The following is an 18810-nucleotide window of genomic DNA, read 5'->3' on the forward strand; positions in this document are numbered from 1 at the left end:
TTCTACCACTCCCTCTCAGTGTCCTAGCACTATTTCTTTTCATGTGTTAGTGAGATGTGTCTGTACATGACCCTAATTAATTTCTAAACCTGTGAGAATTCTGTTGTCCAGGATGTTTTTATCCTTAGTTTGGTTAGATGTAAAATGAGGAAAGTACTTTCTTTTTTCACTAGAGTACAGTGGAACATTTCATGAACAAGTGTAATGAAGACTCTGTAAATGTGGTAACTTCCTGAAAATATGCTAGAGAGAAAACACCAGGGATGAAGAGGAACTATGTATGATGGAAAGGACGGTGGAAAGCAAGTGGGATAATATTGACCATTAATGATTTTTGGTTTGATTTTGAGGTTCTAAAAAGGCCTTTAGTAGGAGCAACGTGGAGGAAATTTTGAGCACTTTAAAGATGACATTTTGTAAGGCTGAAGTTTAATTTAACTGCATTTTAGTAAAAAGATAGTATAAAAATGCATAGAAAGGCCAAGGTCTTGCATTGTCCAAACAGGTGTAAAGGCTGCTGAAGCTGGACAGACCTGTGTTACCTGCCTAAGAGCCAGACTCTGTAGCGGGATCTGTTTGGATGGGCTCTGCTGGTAGAGAGCTTTGAGCTGGTTTGGAAGTTGCAAAGTGTAGTACAGACAGGAGTATTGTAGTGGGAGTCAGCTTTTAATTAAGACCAGTCCTTGTAAAGGAGATGCATAAACTTAAAATTGTACTTCCATTTGAGAGCTTATTTGCGCTTGCTTCTAATACACAGGTTTATGTTTTCTTGCTTGTAGTGCACAAGTTTTTATTTTTAAGTTTGCTTTACTTGTACTTTGAGTTTACATTTTACGCACGGAGGATTTTACTTTTTCCCCTCTGCTGCATGTGTTTGGCATGGGCATTGCATGTAAGAACTTGTAGGGAGGGGTGAGGAAGATAAAAGTGTGACTAAAAGCAGAAGAACCGCAGGGAAAATCACAAGTTTACTGCCTAAGACTGAGTGGTCTCAAGAATGTGGATTTCGGGTTGAAATCTGTTCAGCTGCTTGGCTGCACCCTTCCTTCTACTTCATTGAAAGAATTTGTAAAATATAAAACGATGCGAGAAACATGATTCTGTTTTGTAATTTAAATTATATTTTAATAGTTAATTACCCTTGTCAGCAATATGGCTGTTTGAGTTAAAAAAAAGTTGCTGCAATTTGAACTTCTATAAGAGCGCTTCTTCCAATTAAAGTTTTAAAGCAATTTAACTATTCACAAGTAATTTAGTTGCTTGTGGAATGTGTAAGCACAGCAGTAGTGACAAACTCAACATGTTTGAGAGTTTAAATTTGATAGCCTGAAGAGAAGAACATTTTTACTCTATGTTTAGGGTTAATTAAAAATTAATAGGCATTAATTATGGTTGGCATTTTACATAATTTGTGGGGAAGGATAAGGAGGAATCCTGTAGAAGCAGAAAGAGAATTTTGCCTGTAAAATGAGAACTACTGCAGGAAACATTTACAAAAAAATTACAGTGAATGAAAAAATATGCTTTATTAAACTTTTAACCACTATAAATACTATAAATATTTTTCCAGATTTACTTTTATAGTATGCCTCTAAAAGCCTTTTTTTGTTTTAGTTTCTTGATGTAAAAAAAATTAAAAAAAATAAAGAAGCAAATGTTAAAGCAGGCTTATTGGGATGTTTGTCTTGACATAGGGCCTGCGGCAGCTTATAAACGAAAGAGAAGAAGAAGCAGACCTTGATCATGATTCTTACAGTTCCTTAACCTGGAGTTCTGTTGCCACTTTGCAGTTGTCAGATTTTGGGGTGTATGTGTATCTGCATATTTTGGTCTCTTTGTGGAGAAAATGAAAAGAACACTGAAGTTGCATGTGCGGCATGTTAAAGATTGGCTATCTTGATTCATGCGATGGGCTGTATGACCTTCCTTCTAGTTATCTGGACTACCTTAAAATTTTGCTCACTACCTTTTTTCTTTACTTGTTCTGTTTATTCTTTTGGAAACTTATGACCTTCATGTGCTGCATGGTGTTAATTTGACTCTGAGTTAGAGAAGGATCTGGTGAGAATGTGGATAGTCATTAATGCAGATTGATTTAGTGACTGCTTGAAAATGGTATTTAAACCTGTTGAGTGATCTTTAAGCCCGTTAGCCAATCAGGGAGCATTTGTTGCCCAGGAGTTGACATTTTGTGCATAGAGGAAACATCATATTCTCTGTTATCAAAAGCTTTTTCACCACAGTTCTTTCGGTTTTGCTGTCCTGATGTTTGGAGAAGAGAAGAAACTGACTCAGCATTGCAGCTGACTCTTAAGACGTGCTGTTGAAATAATCACTTTAGAATCCTTCTCTGTCATTATTCCAAATTTTTCATCACTGTGCTTTGCCAAGCAGTATTTGCTTTACTTTTTGCAGTTACTCAAGCACTGTCAGTCAGTAGGCTAATATAAAAACTCATGGTGTGTTCTTTGGGCTTTTCAAAATTATGTGTAAAAATATTAGATATGACAAATAGTAAGTTCTGTAAAGAGTTTGCTGTGTCTATATTAAATGCAGTGACAAGGGTGACATCCTCGCTGCTTTGTATGATATTTTTGTTCACCCTCTTTTGTTGTAATTAGCTCTGATCAGTGAGAGGTAATAATATTAACAGTAAAGTAAGACAAAATGTATGTATAATAAGGACTGACCAAATATAACAACTGCCTGAATTGCTAGAAAATACGATACTGTTTAACGCTCTTTTTACAGTCTGAATACTTGTCCCTACTTCCATCCTAGAAGATCTGTGAGCAGTGTGTTAGGAAGGCTTTCAAGTGTTGATTGGGCAGCTTATTGTCAGGAGTGACCTCATGTTGCAGTCTATTTCTATTTAGACTGCAGGGTTTAGTGCAGCACTCCAGAAGTGCTGTCTGACAAGCAGCCGTTGGATCCCAGCAAGCAGCATGCATAACCAACAGCCAACATCACGCTTTGCTGCTTTTCAAATGAAGCATTTTTATCTGAAGTGCTCATTTGGGATAGCAAAAATAATCAGAATGGCCTGTAAAGTTCTGCTGCACAGGTAAATATATGAAAGAATAATGTTGCTTTGATATGATTGCAAATAAGACTTTTGAAACTTTGTGTGAGATTAAATATATATTTTGGAGATATAGTGAAATGAAATAATGTCACAACTGATATTTTTTTTTTTTTAACAAGAAAAAAGAATCGGTGTGCAGCCAGTAAATTACCAAGAAAAACTTTTAAATGTTTTATCTCTAGTAATGTATTTCTCTATCTTAAGGTATGTTTTTACTGGGACTTTTTATGGGTCGGGAGACAGTGCAAAAGGTATTCTCAGGAGTGAGTTAGTATTATGAAACAAAGATGTTTACCTTTCTGTGTCTTGCTGTGTCATGCTGCGTTAAGGCTCTGTGTAGCAGTATAAATTACAGCTTTTAAAAAGTATCCTTGAACTGTGGTACATGGCTTCGGAAGTTGTAATTTTTTTTGGCTCAGAGGGATTGACACATTTCTTTCAAAAAGTGCTTCATTGCTAAAGTGATTAGTTGAAGATGTAAGATATTCTTTACGTAGTAAGAGGATTCTTCAGGCTTTGCAATACTGCTGATTTATGCACGTCTTGTACTGAGTACCTCTAATGCATCTAAAGGTGTTTAATAAAAGAACTGGTGAACGATCCTGTGCTGGGAGCTGAGGGTTGCGCAGTAAGATGGAAAATTTTGTTGTGAACCATGTCTGAAATCTTCTGAATTCTTTGGAGATGAGTTTGGTTTTCCCCATGCTTGACACAGTTCCTCATTGTCTCAAGTGGTAGAATAAAAGGCTTCCAGGTCATCAGAGTTTCTTATAAATAGTATTTGTACTTGTGCCCTTGACTGAGTTATTTTTGCTCTTTTACAACTAGAGTGTTGCAGTGTTGTGTGCTCCAGTTGCCCTTCCCCCTGATTTGTCCTAGGTGTGTCTGTGTTTTAATAGTAAATCGATTTCCGTGTGTGTAATTAGGTGATAGTGTTTTTAGAACACAAGCGTACCTTTTATAATGCAGCATTTTGTGGAACTTGCAAAAATACTGAGGTTGGATACGTAAAACTAAGGTTTTTGTTTTGAAATCTTACTGGTTTTTTGCTGAGGTTCTTACTCATGCTCCTTCTCTCATCTTGTTTGTGAATCTGAACTTATTTACAGTTTTGTGTCTTCATATCTTTTTTTATTTCAAGTTTTGTCAAAACAAAGTGTGTTTATCAGAAAACTTCCTTTGTACAAGTAGTAGCGCTATGCAGGACTCCTGTGCACAGAAATGTCAATGAAATGTCAATATCTTAAAGCTATAAACTTTTGCTTACCATTTCTTTTGTTTGAAAGAAGAAAACAAAATGCAAGCATGTTCACCCTCAGTTGTTTGATCCAGCAGCTTTCAAATTAGTGGCTACAAGATCAGTCTCCTACATCAGGTGTTTTAATTTCCCAAAGCTATGTGGCAATGTATGTTTTGAAATAGTAGTTTAGTGCTGCCTGTTCTGTCAAAGCATTTGGAATAATCTGCTTTGGTCTTTTACCTGGGCAAACAAACAAATCATTAAATGAACTTGATTCCAAGTCATGTTTACATTAAAACAAAACCCAAACCAACCAAACAAAAAAAGAAATAAACTTCTGTGAGCACCTTCTTGTTCAGTTGTTACATGGTGTTGTTTAAATACAGTGCAGTTTGCTGTTGGGCCATTACAAGTTGTCTAAGCCAAAAGGGCGCATAATGATTTTTAAATAAATACTTTAATTACTTTCCTTATCAGCTAGCATTTAATTGGAAGTTCTTTATTGCTTGTGTTTCATCTACTTAGACGAAGGAAAAATAGAAAGACTGCTTGAGGTGGTCTAATTATCTTACCTCTCTGGTGGTGGAACTACTGATAAACTTGATAAGGTCTAACCAAGATATTTCTTGCTGTATTAAAACTATTCTTGGGTAAGCAGTGAGACTGACAACAGTCAGCGCAAGCAAGGCTGATAGCAGTCAAAACTATGTTGCAGAGGTAGTACCTGTTCAGTTATTTTCAGTTTGCTTTATGCATTCATGAAAATGATATTTAAAATCAACTTTGGCTGCCAACAGTGTTGTTGCATGGTAAAGAGTAGGCTTAAATTTTGTTTTTCAGCTTTTTGATCTTAGTTTTTATGTAACGGGAAGGAAAAAGAATTTATTTGCCTCCGTCCCCGCCTCCTAGTCAAAGTGAAATTAGTATTTATTTTTTTCTGAATAAGATATCTTAAGTTGCAACTCACTACCATTTATAGTGGAGTTTTCTTATTTTATTTCATTCTTAGTATATGTACTGCCACCATCTAAAATTCAAGTGTTCTGTTTATAATGAAAGATTTTGATCGTGTTATTGGACTGTAGAGGGACCACGTGCACACGTTAACTTGAACTTACTTGTGTTAGTTATGCTGATTTCTACCCTTCCACCCACTCAGGAGTTTAATATTCTAGGCTGAAGTGGCTTCTGCTAGGAGATTTCCAAGTGCTTTACAAAGAGCTAGCTCATGTCTCAAAACCTCTGGAATGTACCTGCCTTGCACTTGAAATGTAGCTGTCCTTGGAGACTGCTGCAGATCTGTTGAATGCTGCAGAATAGAATTATGCAACAGTCTGACAGGCAGGGAAGAACCTCTGTGAATTGCAACTGTGGAGGAAAGCAGAGTAATTTGGAATTTGCTTTAGGCAGCAAGGTTAAAATCTGCATTCTTAAGCAAGATGTCAGGAAATCTTTGGAGACTAAGTGATTAGTATTTCCCATGGGAAAGACTGTACATCTGAGAGCTTATAGTTTCATAATATACTGAGTACTGGCTCTTGAGAGACAGAAATCTGTATTGCTACTTCCACAACTTTCTGCCTTATGATGGCATTCTTTAAAATTTCTTCACCTAAATAATAAAGGGACTGCAAGTCAGTATTTTCTTTACATAATTTATTCTGCTTCTATTAGTCGCATTACATGCAGTCGTTAAGTGTTTTCTGTTGACTGCAAGACTTTTTAGTGTGATGTTTTTGCATTATGTTAACTTATTTCTTCTTCTTCTTTATTGCAGTGCTCATATCTCTCCCATAAGTATCTTGCCAGCCTCTGCAGAGTAAGTATAATGGAAATGTAAAATGTTTGATTTGCACTGTTGCTAGAACGTGCATAGAAGATGTCTTTTTTCAAGAAAAAGAAATGCAGTAGGTTTGGTGATTACAGATTTGAATGAACATATTCTAGTGTGAAGGATTTTACTTATGGCATTTAACACTAATGCAGGAAAAATGTTATGTCTGTCAGTGTTGCTCGCTGCAGAAGCATGGGAGCACAGTATGGTAGAATCTAGATTCCAAAACACTTTGGTTTTATACTTAGATGTATCATAGGTGTTTGACTTTAAAATTATGATAGCATTCGCATTTTTAGCCCCACTTCTAGTTGTTGATATTGAGTACAGTTCAGTGAAATTGTGTGTACAAATGCAGATGAAAAATAAACACACGATTCCAGAGTTAAAAATGGGGTAAAAGCATTTAAGATTCTTACAGGATGGTATTTTTGTAGGCCTAATTGCTAGTGAGCTGGCTAAGAAGCGCTGAACAGAGTAGTCTGTTTTTAAAGAATGCTGTTCTTTTCTTGATGTATCTTTGGGTGTATCCCGTGTCCTTGTTCGTTGTCTCTGCTGACTGTTGGCTCTTGCATTTTAAGATTACAGCCCTGTTCAGAGGGTGTTACAGCCAGCCATGCTGAAGTGGTACCTGCTCCAGGGTTGACTTTGACCTGCTTTGGACATGGGAACCGATTGCCACATTAATATATTAGGCATTTATGGGTTTTTTTTGTGTATAGTTATTAAAAATATGTTAGTCATTGTAATGTGTTGATTACTCTTACATTACTGCTAATAGACTTCATAATACTTTCTGTAAATCTTACGAAATAAAAGATAGTAGGTACGGTAATTTCGACTGCCCTTTTGGGAAAGTTAGTTTCTTTTTGCCTTGAAGTACTTGTCATCAAAGATTCCTGGTGTGTGTAAAGTTTCCTGTTTCTGCCTTTCTGCATAGTTAATCAAAGCAGAAAGAGTTATTAATACGAATTCTCTGTCTTTTTCCCTTTTTAGCATTTTAGAAAGAACAATAAGAGCAGCTGTGGAACAGCATCTTTTCGACCTGCAGAGCAGCTTAGATAACGATCTTAAACATATACAGCAACACAGACTGGGCTGTAACAATGAAGCAAAAAATCCCAGTGGGGATGAGGAAGGATCTAACAACCAGTAAGATTTTTGTTGCAGCTGTGCTGAATTCTATAGGACTGTGTATCTTAACTCTTCCAAAACAAACTACCCCAATCCTCAACCCAAACCAAAAGTTAATGACTTCTGCTGTTAACTCCAATTTCTCTCCATATTTTAAACCAAATCAACTTCCATCAATTGCCAGTAATCAACAGCTCTTGAAGCAAGTATTGTAAATTGATCTTATAGCTAAAAATGTCGTGAAGTATAACTGCTTCACTGCTGAATTCTGTGGAAGTAGCACAAGAACTTAAATTTACTCAAGTTCTTTCATTCTTACCTGTTGTTGCTTGTGACATAATTTTACCATATGAAAGCTATTGTAGATGCTATTGCAGTTTCTTTACTCTTATCTTTCCATGTCAGTATAGCTATTTTACTGCTCTGGCTTCCAGTGTCAACGAAACAGCTAAAAACAGATAGTGTGAGCACTGTGGGTCTATTTGCATAGTTTCAGCCTCATTTGATCAGCTTTTATAGTTACTGTAAATCTTACCATGTTATTAGTGTAGCGATTGCCATGGCAGCATTGAGAAGCTGGTACATTTTGGTGCTTTATTAAATAGTTGTGACTAATACCTAAACTCCAAAAATGCATAGTTAACTAGGACTTCAGCACCTAAGTTCTTTTGTTGCTTCAGAGCCTTAAATACGTGAATTATTCAGAGACAGATGCTGTTTTCTAAGTTGTTCAATCTTTGCTGGCTTTAGCAGTCTTATGACAAAAGGTCAGACTAAAGTTAGCAGTTGATCATAAAAAAATCATTGCTGGTAACGATCAATTAAAACTGAGTTTTAGTGTTAAAGATTTAATGTCTTTGAAGTAATTTTTAAGTAAGAGGGTAACTGTCTGAAAGACGTGTTGTAGCCAAATTCCTTCGGTTACAGACTAAGTGCTTTAAAGGCTGGCTGACTTCACAGAAGGGGAAGCTAAAAGTACCATCACTGCAGGTTTAAAACCAATATACTCTTCTGGCACAGCGGCTATTTCAAGGGCTTCTTCCTGATCATCGTTCCACTATGGATTAACTGTAATAGAGGATACATGATAGCATTCTTCAAAGAGGTCATCTGGGTCCTTTAAAGCAGTGCTGCCAGCAGATCATGCACAAGGCAAATACACAGTTAAATGAAGAAATAAAACATACAGTGATCCAGTGCAGATTTCTTAGAATTAATTTAAAGTAATTGACAGAATTGAGGAAAAAAAAAAAGAGTTAAGATATCAGTTTCCAAACCATCTTGTTTAGTGTCTATATATCTGATAGAGGAGGAGCAGGTTTTAAAGTAGCTTGGAATTCTTTGTGAGCGAGGAGAAGGAAGGTAGGTTGTGATGAATTACAGAATTGTGGTAACAGAGGTGGTGGCATGTAAAGAATGTATGGACAAATGGTGTAAGCTAGTTTTAATCTGTTTGTACTGTTACAAGCCTTAAGTTGAAATCTAGGAAGATTAAATGTTGGAAATAATGGGATTTCTTACTGGAGAGGATGTGATACTAGCTATAAACTATAAACTGGCTTCAATATTGAGAGGAGTGTAGCCACAGCAACTTCATTGAGTTGTAGTAGTGTCACGATGTCATTGCTTCTGGCTCTTCTGACTCAGCATAGTAAGTGGGGGGACACACGTATGCTTGACCATTAATACAAGAATCAAATAAATACATTTTAATATGTCTATCAGGTGCTGTTGTAGAAAACCTCAGAAGTATATATAAACTACATAAAAAATTAAATTTGTCTACAGGTGGTTGAAATTGCAGGTATTACTAGTATCTTTGGTCAGAATAATTTTGTTGAAGAAAAAAAACAAACACAAAACCCAAAGCCAAAACAACAAAACTGATGTTTGATATTGTTTAAGGAAAAATAGCGTAGTGTTTATTTTTCTTCTAAAGGTGGAACAACTAGTTCCTGAAGTCTTTCTGTTCTTATCTTTAGGAATGATGTTATTGAAGATAATGACACTGGTAGCAGTGAGAATACAGGAGACTGCTCTGAAGTATTGGTTTGCAATGATTTAGGCAGTGAAACTATGAAGCATGATACTGTAACTGAGGAAGAAGAAAGTGTTCAGGTGAGAGGAAGAGCCTCCAGTGTATGAAAATTATAACTTTCTGTGACTTTAGCAAAGTGCTTTAGAGATCCAAGTTTTCCTGATGGTTCTGATGTAGCCTTACATGGTGCTGTTGCTCTGTGCCATTCATCTTGTCTTTTTTCTTGTCTTCTCTGCTGTGCATGTTTTGTAAATATGCACAGAGATATTTGTGTGCAGCTTGTCTGGACTCTGACTAATGTTTTTCTGTTGGTCTTTAACAGGTACCAGCCCTTCCTTCTGCTCAGGTAAGTCAGTGTATCAGCAAGCACAGCACTGGTTAGAACAGTATCTGTGTTAGTAAAGGCTTCCTGAGGAGCAGAAGGTCTAGAGCTGCGATTGTGACCTGTCACACATTTGCCTGTATCAAGAAATGGTGGAAGTAGTAATTGCCTTGAGACTTTGCAGCCTCTTGACTGTGTTTGTAGTATGAAGGTGTGGTTTTGTAATTAGCTAATTACAGCCTTTTCTAGCTGTTTACAGTTTCTTCTGTGGTAGGCATAGATATCCTGTTCTTTTCAACATGTCTTCATCTCCTTTCTAGTTGAAAGAGGTTCTGTTACTTCTCCTTGGACCTCTTTGCTTAGGTATTTGACTTCTGCTGTGCTGATAGCTCGTGTCCCTCCATACTGATGTGTACACTTAAAATTCTTACACTCGAGGTGTTAGCAAAAGCAAAAGGAAAGAAAATTAGACTTGTGACCTCCTGAAGAGGTTCAGCGCTTAATATTGCCATCTTGAAAAGTATCAGGATTGACCATCTGTATTCCAAAGCAGAAAAATCTGTCTGAAGTGCTGCATGAGCACATATTGTGATGTGAAGCTAACATGCTTGTAGAAAATAAAATAGTTTTTCAAAAACTGTTTTGCTCAAAAAATGCAATGCTAATGGTACTTGAAGTTGCTGTTAAAGTTCAGAAAGCAACTGAAAACGTAAACCAACAAAGCACAGGGTAGTCAGGTGTCGTAGATGTAATTTTGGCCTTGCTTTTTTATATTATGCCTGAATTGAACAGCTTCATGTTGCTAGAAGAAGCAAGTGCTGTGTACAGTTTGAATGGAAGCCCAGTATTGTATCAACCATAAAGGCTGAAATAATTGTTTACCCTGTACAGTAAATGTGCCTCAGCTTTGCTTTGAGCTGCAGATTATTAGATCTTCACATACAATCAAATGTGAAGGTTTGTAGTATGTATGGCCTGAATTTGTAATGATGGCTTGAACTGTACCAGCATTTTTTATTAGTGAGCAGATGTCAGTCTCTTGTTCAGGGTATCTTTATGCGATCAAGCAATGCTGTAAAATATGTGCTGACAAAAATGAAACCAAGTATAACAGTAATATGCAAGAGAATATAGTTTCTACCACTCCGTACGAAATAGCACATATGCAGCTGTCAAATAAGCACTTCTAATGAAAAATTCAGATCTCTAGTTCCTTATTTATTTGGTAAAAGTTTTGTTGTCATAAATCTAAATGATGAATTCTGTGGGTAGAGAGATTTGCTATACATGTGTAGAGAACTTTCTGCAATAGCTTTTAGCTTCTTGCCTGTGCATCCATAAATCTTTCTGAGGGTTTCCTGAAAGATAACTAGATAAGCAAACCTATTGTTACTAGACTTAAATTAACTAGAAGAATTTAATGGGTCTGTGAACTTGAAAAGATAGAAATGGATGCCTTAGCATAGTGAAACTGAGTCTTGTCTGGAATCTGTGTTTTTATTAAAACAAAAATGTTGCTGCAGTGCTTTTCACTATTGTAACGTATTCTTCTCCTAGCCTTCTGTTTGCTTTCATGGATCCCAAATGACTCTTTTGACACTTAACAAGCCCTTTTTTTTTTTTCAACAGATCCTGCTAAACTAGATTATTATTTAAGAATTGCATTCTGTAAATTAAAATTTCACAGAATGTATTGATTGTCCAAGTGCTTTCCTGATGCATTAGTGCCAAATCTTGTTGTAAAAAAAATGGTTAGATTGTTTTCCTATGGTGCAAAATGCAAAAGCATGGTACTGCAATTAGTATTCACCTGAATTGGATAAAATATCCTTTATGTTAGCAAGGACCCTGTTGAAAATACAGGGTAGAGTTCTGTATTTCTGCTGTTAAGTCTTCCTGACTGGCTGTTGTAGATTATCTTTTATTTGTAGTAATTGTTCTAGGTTTTCAGTCTTTTGACAATGAAAGCCTTCAACAGAGAGCGAGTTTCTCATGTTAACTCCTAATACTTTACTTCCTCCTGAATTCCTAGTTAAAATACATGCTGAGCTTTAGAAATCAAAACTTGGAAAATATAAGTGGAGATGGAGAAACAAAAATGGCAGATCGGTGGCTTTTCAGTGCATTTTATGCAGTTTCAGTGGTTTCAAAGAACAGCTGAGAAACGTGAATTACACTTCTTACGAAGTATGTGCGCTTCAGAGTTCCAAGCATGTTTCTGTGCTAGGAATATAAAGGGGAACACGATGCTTAGGAGCGCACAGTGATGCATAGATAGATGTGCTTTTGTTGCCATATCTGATGTCTTTCTTGGCCTTTTGTGCTTTTTGATACATTTTTGCCCATTGGTATCAGTGATAAGGTGGCATTCTGGGGTGAAGTTTCGGGTTTTTCAGTGTTAGTTTCTACCTTCGTAGAAACCATGCCATTTCAAATGTTATTGGAGAGTTGGATCTTTAGGGGAGATGTTAAAGGGAGATGTTGGTTTACCTATATGAAAGGAGTTTTGAAGGGGCGTGTAGGGTTGTGGGAAACAAGATGTGCGTGTGAGCTCTCCTATAGGTCTGAAAGGGAAACATAAGCAGCTGTTTCTGCAACGACAGTAACTGTGACTATGCAAGACTTGCACAGCTCGCTTCCAGGGTGGAAATTATCTGCTGGAGTATGAGGAATGACATGTAATTAAAAATTGTTTCCCTGAACTGGAATTTGACTTGAAGACTGAAATAATGTAAACAAAATAATGGAGCTTTGTCTGATAAGAGTGAATATTACTATCAGCAGTGTAAAACTGGCAACTGTTATGTATATTTGAACTCCCCAGGTAACTTTATTTTAGATTCAGACACTTTCAAGATCATTTGTGAGAACTTCTCAAAGTCTAAACCCAAACGCAATCTGTTATTTTAAAATGACATTTTATGTTTCAAATTTCTTACATTCCCCCAAGTAAGGCGCTTCTTGAAGAAATCAAGTACTGGGCTTTGGCGTAAATACTTGAAGCAGTCAGGCTGGCTGTGCCAACTTTTAGTGAATAAAATAGTGACATGTGTTCATCTGAACTTGTTTTGTGAGATAGTGTCATAGAAATGCCAACATTTATTCCTCCCCTTCCAGTTCTGTTCCTGCTTTATTTAGTAACAGGGATTAGTAGCTCCTTTTAGAAAGTCTGTCAGACTTGTTTCATTTCATATAGGCTGAGCACAAGTCTACATCCAACTCAGTTATTTTTCGAGACTGGGATATACTTATTGCCATGATTTTAGGCATCCCAAACTTCATGCTATGATTGACAATTTGTGGTAGACCTATTGGTGTTAATATGTAAAAGAAGTAATAAAAAATGGTTTGCCTGAAGAGGGAAAGTCATTGTCTGTCTTCTAGTGATTAAAACACCTGGTTACTGGCCTTAAATGTAAAAATACTGTGTGGTTAAAAAGTATGATTTCCATCCCCACGCAAGAAGCTGTCCTTGTAGTTCTTGAGAGTGTTTTTGTGGCCAGAGATGATTACAGATTTTTTTTTTCAGCTGAGAATGCCGTTCCTAAATCTTTCTAAACATGCTTTTTGCCAGCAGACTGCAGACGTATTATTGAAACCATGTGATGAAGCTGCGGATGTTGGTGGAGAAGATAATAGTGAAGGGTATGTATTTTTCTTTAGTCACTGACATGGCAGAATGTGTAACTTCGGGTTTGAAATGTAAAGTGTACCAAACCGTGATTGGTGACAACACAGTATGACATGAGGGAGGTGAAATTAAACATGTAATTTTTCACACATGAAAACAGAGAGGATAAGATGGAGTTGCCTTTTTTATGATGTTGATATAAAAGACATGGAACTTTATGCACTTAAAAGAAAAATATAAGTACAAAGCCTATATATGTCATGGTTTTTTTTCTGAACAACCCTATGTTCTGGGCAACAGAAACAGAACAAAAAAATTATTTTCTTTAAAAATTTTGGATACATTTTATTCCTCTTAATGATTGAAGAATTAATGCTGCTGGTAATAGTGACTAGCCAGAAAAGTTCAAGTTCTTTTGCAGTTTGAGTTCAGGACTGATTGAAATTTCAGTTTGAGTTGAATTGATTTTGAAAATATTTATTCCCAGTTTGAGAATGAAGGTCAGAGCTGTTTTTGTTTACAACTGGGTTCAAGTCCAGTTGTTGTTTACATGCTTCAGCTTGAAATTCTGTGTGAAGAACAAGGGTGGGGAGGGGGGGAAGCAATGAAACTTTTGCTCCCCAGAATTTTAATTTTCAGTTTAAGGAAATACTTTGCATATATTCTAAAGCTGGACGAGGGAATGTAAGGGGAGTGTATTGTATTTACTGTCCATTAAGAAATTGTATTTAAAATCATAACTATGTTTGTGTCTGCTTTTTAGGCAAAATAGTATATTGCTTGGGGGCAATGATAGAATATCTTCAGAGATGTTTCTGGTAAGATGTTTCATTTATGTACAGACACACAGCATCTTATAAGTTTATATAAATAAATAAACAAAAAAAACACCCCCAAAACCAAACAAAAATTAAAACCAATAAATTTAACTTATAACATCTTATGTTGGTTGGTCTGCTGCAAGGTTTGCAAAACCTCTGTTAGAAATCTCATCATGCTTCACGGAAACTTTTGGCAGCAGAGCAAGCTTGTACTTAAGCATCTCCTGTAAGGAATGTTTTGTAATGCAAATACTGACTACTGTTGCAGGTTGGGGGGAAGATTGTTTAGAATTCCTTGAGTTAGGAAGGAAGAGTTCACCACTACCCGCCCCCCCCCCCCCCCCCGAAATATTCCAGAAGTGCTGGAACTGGCACTGATTAGGGACTTGATTTCCAGGTGCTAAATAATAATGAAACTGTTCTGTTATTTAAATACAGGATTCAAGTAGCAAGACTTGTGATCTTAATGCAAATACTGATTCAGAGGTGTCAGGGGATGGCAACATTAATGTTTCTGAGGAGGCTCTGGGTGTGCAAGTACCGCGTCTAGATCTGAAGAATGTATCTGATGGTGACAAATGGGAAGGTAATTTTCACCCTTTAGCTCACAATATAGTTAGCTAGTAATGATAAGTAGAACGCTTTACAAAGTAGAAGCAGCAGACAACTTACATTCTTTTCTGTAGTTTGAATAATATGTTCTATACACATGGTAAGATAGGTCCCATCTTGTTTCAGAACTATCTGCAACTTAAGGAAAATGGTAAAGAAAAAAAATCAAAGGAGCAACTAAAGAAAGCAAAAAAGCTTAAGTTTCATAACAGAGATTTGGGTGGTTTTGTTGTTGTTGGGTTTTTTGTATGTTTTTGTTTGTTTTGTTTTGATTTTTAAGCGGCTTTTGGTTCTCAGGACCCTGAGACCTTGTCCTTGAAAACATTTTCTCTAATTATGTCATATAGTTAATATTCACACTGGGTCGTTTGTTTTTCTTTTTTTAAAATGTAAGCTATTGAAGTTCTAATACTAACTGAATTTGACTTAAAATCATGAAATGCTAAACACAGCAATTTATATTTCATTTATTCTGAAAAATATGTTGGTTTTGTTTTAAACATCAGGAATGTCAGATGTTGATTTCAAGATGTCATTGGAGAATTTGAAACCGCTCTCAAGTTTTCAAATAAAATCTAAAGTTGCAGATGGATATTATTTCTGTGCCCCATCTCCCTCCGTTGTTTGGATTTTAGGAAAAGCAAAATGTTTGAAACATAGTTTTCTCTCAGACAGGATTCCTTGTTTGTGACCTTGATCTTCATGGCCTTCCAGGTTTAGCAAGCCCCTAAATTTGTGACTTTACTGAACTTTGTTGCTCAAATGTCTGGTAATAAGTGTTTAGACTGTTGTTTTTTTTGTGTAAAAACATAACCCCTTTGTAATCAGAGCAAACCACTCTTGTCAAGATCTACTTTCCAAAGCACTTACCTTTTCACGTGTTCCTTATCCTGTTTCTTCTGCCTGATGTTGATATTCTGAATCATCATACCTTACAAAATCCAAGTGATACAATTTGCTAAAATACTGTGAACTGTGACCGACAGTACAATGGCCACAGTCCACCTGTTTCCAGTTTTATATTGTGAAAACAACTTGGTAGATACAGTACAGATTTACTACGCAGGGATGAGTTTTTAACTTACAGCAGGCTGTTCCAGTGACAGCTATTCTTGGAGATGTCTGTGTCACAGCTACATGTTAGTTAAGATGTTGGTAGCAAAGAATGACTGCACTTAATTTCTGGTTGCTGTGTTACAAATACCAAAGTTGGTGAGGTATACTTGGAATGTGTGTAGTTTTAACAGTGCAGGATATAGTTGTAGCATGTCAGCACATAAAGTTTTGTCCTGAAGCTCAAATGGTGATAATTTACTGTTAATTTGTCACCACTATTGATTATTCTCCAAATTGCCTGCATGAATCAATGCTTTCCTTTTAATAACTCTTTTACAAATGATGGGGGTTGCAACTTGTGGTAGTCTTGCTTAGATTTGTAAAATATTTGCTGTTTGGCCTTGAGCCCCTAGCAGACTGTACATTCAGTCAATTTGCAGGCATCTGAAGACACTGAGTCCAGATTCTCATTCTTGTTGCTCAAGTTAATAACTTTGTCTAAAGTTTAACTGCTTATGTTCTCAGTGTTTTATTTACATTAATTGCTTACTTGCAAATTACATTTTGTTGCATCCTCTATTTGTGTTAACCTGATTTAATACGTGTTCTCAGAAGGTTTGTGGCTTCCATTTTCATGATTTCCTTAAATCTGCTCATAAAAGTTGCTTTGGTTTTACTTACCCAAGTGGCTTTATTACCCTTACTTTGAAAAGAAAGTAGCATATCTGTATATAAATTTACATTATAAGCTTCTTGGTAGTAAAATCAGGATATTTTGCAAGCGGTGTTATTTCATTGCAACGTATTTTAACTTTGACTGTTCTTCAGTCCTGTTTAGGATGGTTATTAGGATCTCTGCCTTCCAAGGCACTGCAAGTCCTGGTGGCATTCCATCAAAGCAGATTGGCTTTGTAAAGAAGTCTATACTAGTCCAAATCTCATTACAATATTTGGGTTATTAAAGCCGATGTTATAGCAAACTTAAAGGCCTGTAACCAACAGTTCTTGAAAATGAACATCAGATACTTGCTGGCTTAAGACTAAAATGCAGATCAATTAATCTGTATTTATGAGTATCTTTTCTGCATTTGTCCTGCTTTTTGGAAATCACTGCCATCTCTATTATTTAAGAGCTGTGAGCAAAAACATGTTTAGAACTTGTCTTTTGTTAATGTGAGGATGCATGAGACCCTTGTTAAACTACAATAAGTCTTTACTACTTCTGTGTCAGTTCTTTGTAAACCTTTTCAGTAAAAAGTTCAAATTCGCTAAGGACTGAGCATCCTTACCTGCCATTGAAATTTCTTGGAAGCTGAGAGTGCTCAGAGCCTGGCCCAAAAGATGGGATGTTTTTCCCTGGTACTGTATCTTCCTGCTTTACATGTTATGTATAGTTTGTTCTGACTGTGCTGTGTGTTCACTTTAGTATTTTTGCCATTCTTTTTCATTTTATTAGCGCCATGCCCTATCACTTTTCCCCTCATTGATTTCAAAACAATGCATCTGCAGAGAGAAGGGGAGGGTAAGTATGGTTCGCCATACGTTCAGTTATCTGCCTTTTGATAGTTTATGGTTTGCTTTCTAACTAACCCTTCACCTGCTGTCCCTTATATCTTGGGAATGTTCTGATCTGCAGTGTTTTTGTTTACTTTTTTTGTAAAAGGTCCCCTTCTTGTACTGTGTAAACAGGCAAGATTATACCTTAAAAACAAAACAAAAAGTCCCAATAATACTTAGTAAATGTACAATGGAAAGCAGGTACAAGGGTTATTTTCTTTTAAAGATTACTTTGTGGGTCTTACTGTTGTTCTGCACACTTTGAACCCAGTTTTCAAATTTCTGATTTGAACTGGAAAATATAGGCAATCTTTCAAAAGGAAAAGGGGGGTGGGATTTTAAATTCAAGTTCTGGAAGGCCTTTTGTTAGACAGCGAGAAAACAATATTTAAGAATTGTAAGGGATGTTAGCAACTAAATTTCTGTAAGGATTTAAAATCACTGATTGTTTTGGAATCCCCTGCCTAAAAGAAATCACCTTCCACAAGTTAAGAAATCTCTTTTTCTCAGTGGTGTCAAGACTGATTTAAACTTAAAGACCCAACAACACTCTTAAGACTTAAGCCAATGGGCATTGTACCTAAAGAGGTATTGTGAGGCTTATCTTCTTCAAAACCAAGAGGACAATCTTTCGAAATACATGTGTAAGGTATGAAAATTAATTTCCACAGCAAAACATTGCAATGGACAAAAATATATTCTTCTAACTTTGGATTTGTGATACGTAAATAAGGCGCTCTCACACTGTTGAACTGCTCAGATACGCATACTCCCAAGATACACTTTGAAAAAGGGATCCTAGTGTGCATACTTCATTTCAGTACCTTTTTCTTTCAATTGTTACATGACAGAATTTGTAGCTTTCTGATGTATTTCAATGTTTTTATTCACTTTGTGTATGACACCACATCCTTTATAGCATACAAGACTAAGCATTGGGTACGTGTTTTTGTTTCCTTTTGACTCTTGTTTATAATTCTGTTAACAGAGAAGTACCATTTTGTGTCCCTTTTTTTATCTTCTAGATCCATTTCCTGCTTTTAAATCTTGGCAGGAAGACAGTGAGTCTGGAGAAGCTCAGCTTTCCCCCCAGGCTGGAAGGATGACTAATCATCCATTGGAAGAGGACTGTCATCCAATACTGTCACATCGTAGTTTGGATTTTGGGCAAAGCCAGCGCTTCTTACATGATCCAGAAACGTTAGATTCTTCATCCAAAGCACTTTCTTTTGTTAGGTATGTATTTTAATGCAATTTGGTGGGTGTTGGGGCAGGAGATGCTACTGCCAGTATGAAAAAAACAGCTGTTTAAGAACCTCACGGCTTTTCATTATATGAATTTATTGAAGATCAAGGTAAAATATAGCATTATGTGGCCATTTGGCTGTTCTGCCTGCCCAGGAACTGCCATACTGAGTCAGACCAGAGGTTCGTCTGGGATGGTATTGTGTCTCTCAAAGGGGCCGCTGGCAGATGCTGA

General features: G+C 36.5%; 1 protein-coding gene across 1 annotated transcript in view; it reads left to right on the forward strand.

The window, feature by feature from the left end:
* Positions 1-18810, forward strand: part of FAM13B (family with sequence similarity 13 member B) — a 50902-nt gene that overhangs the window by 21036 nt on the left and 11056 nt on the right. Inside the window, 9 exon segments of the mRNA XM_055812134.1 lie at positions 6103-6144; positions 7156-7311; positions 9276-9411; positions 9654-9677; positions 13231-13298; positions 14048-14102; positions 14544-14691; positions 17230-17295; positions 18356-18566. Of these exon segments, the coding sequence (XP_055668109.1) occupies positions 6103-6144; positions 7156-7311; positions 9276-9411; positions 9654-9677; positions 13231-13298; positions 14048-14102; positions 14544-14691; positions 17230-17295; positions 18356-18566 (906 nt within the window).

Source organism: Falco peregrinus, chromosome 8, assembly GCF_023634155.1.
Source record: "Falco peregrinus isolate bFalPer1 chromosome 8, bFalPer1.pri, whole genome shotgun sequence".
NCBI classification, from domain to species: domain Eukaryota; kingdom Metazoa; phylum Chordata; class Aves; order Falconiformes; family Falconidae; genus Falco; species Falco peregrinus.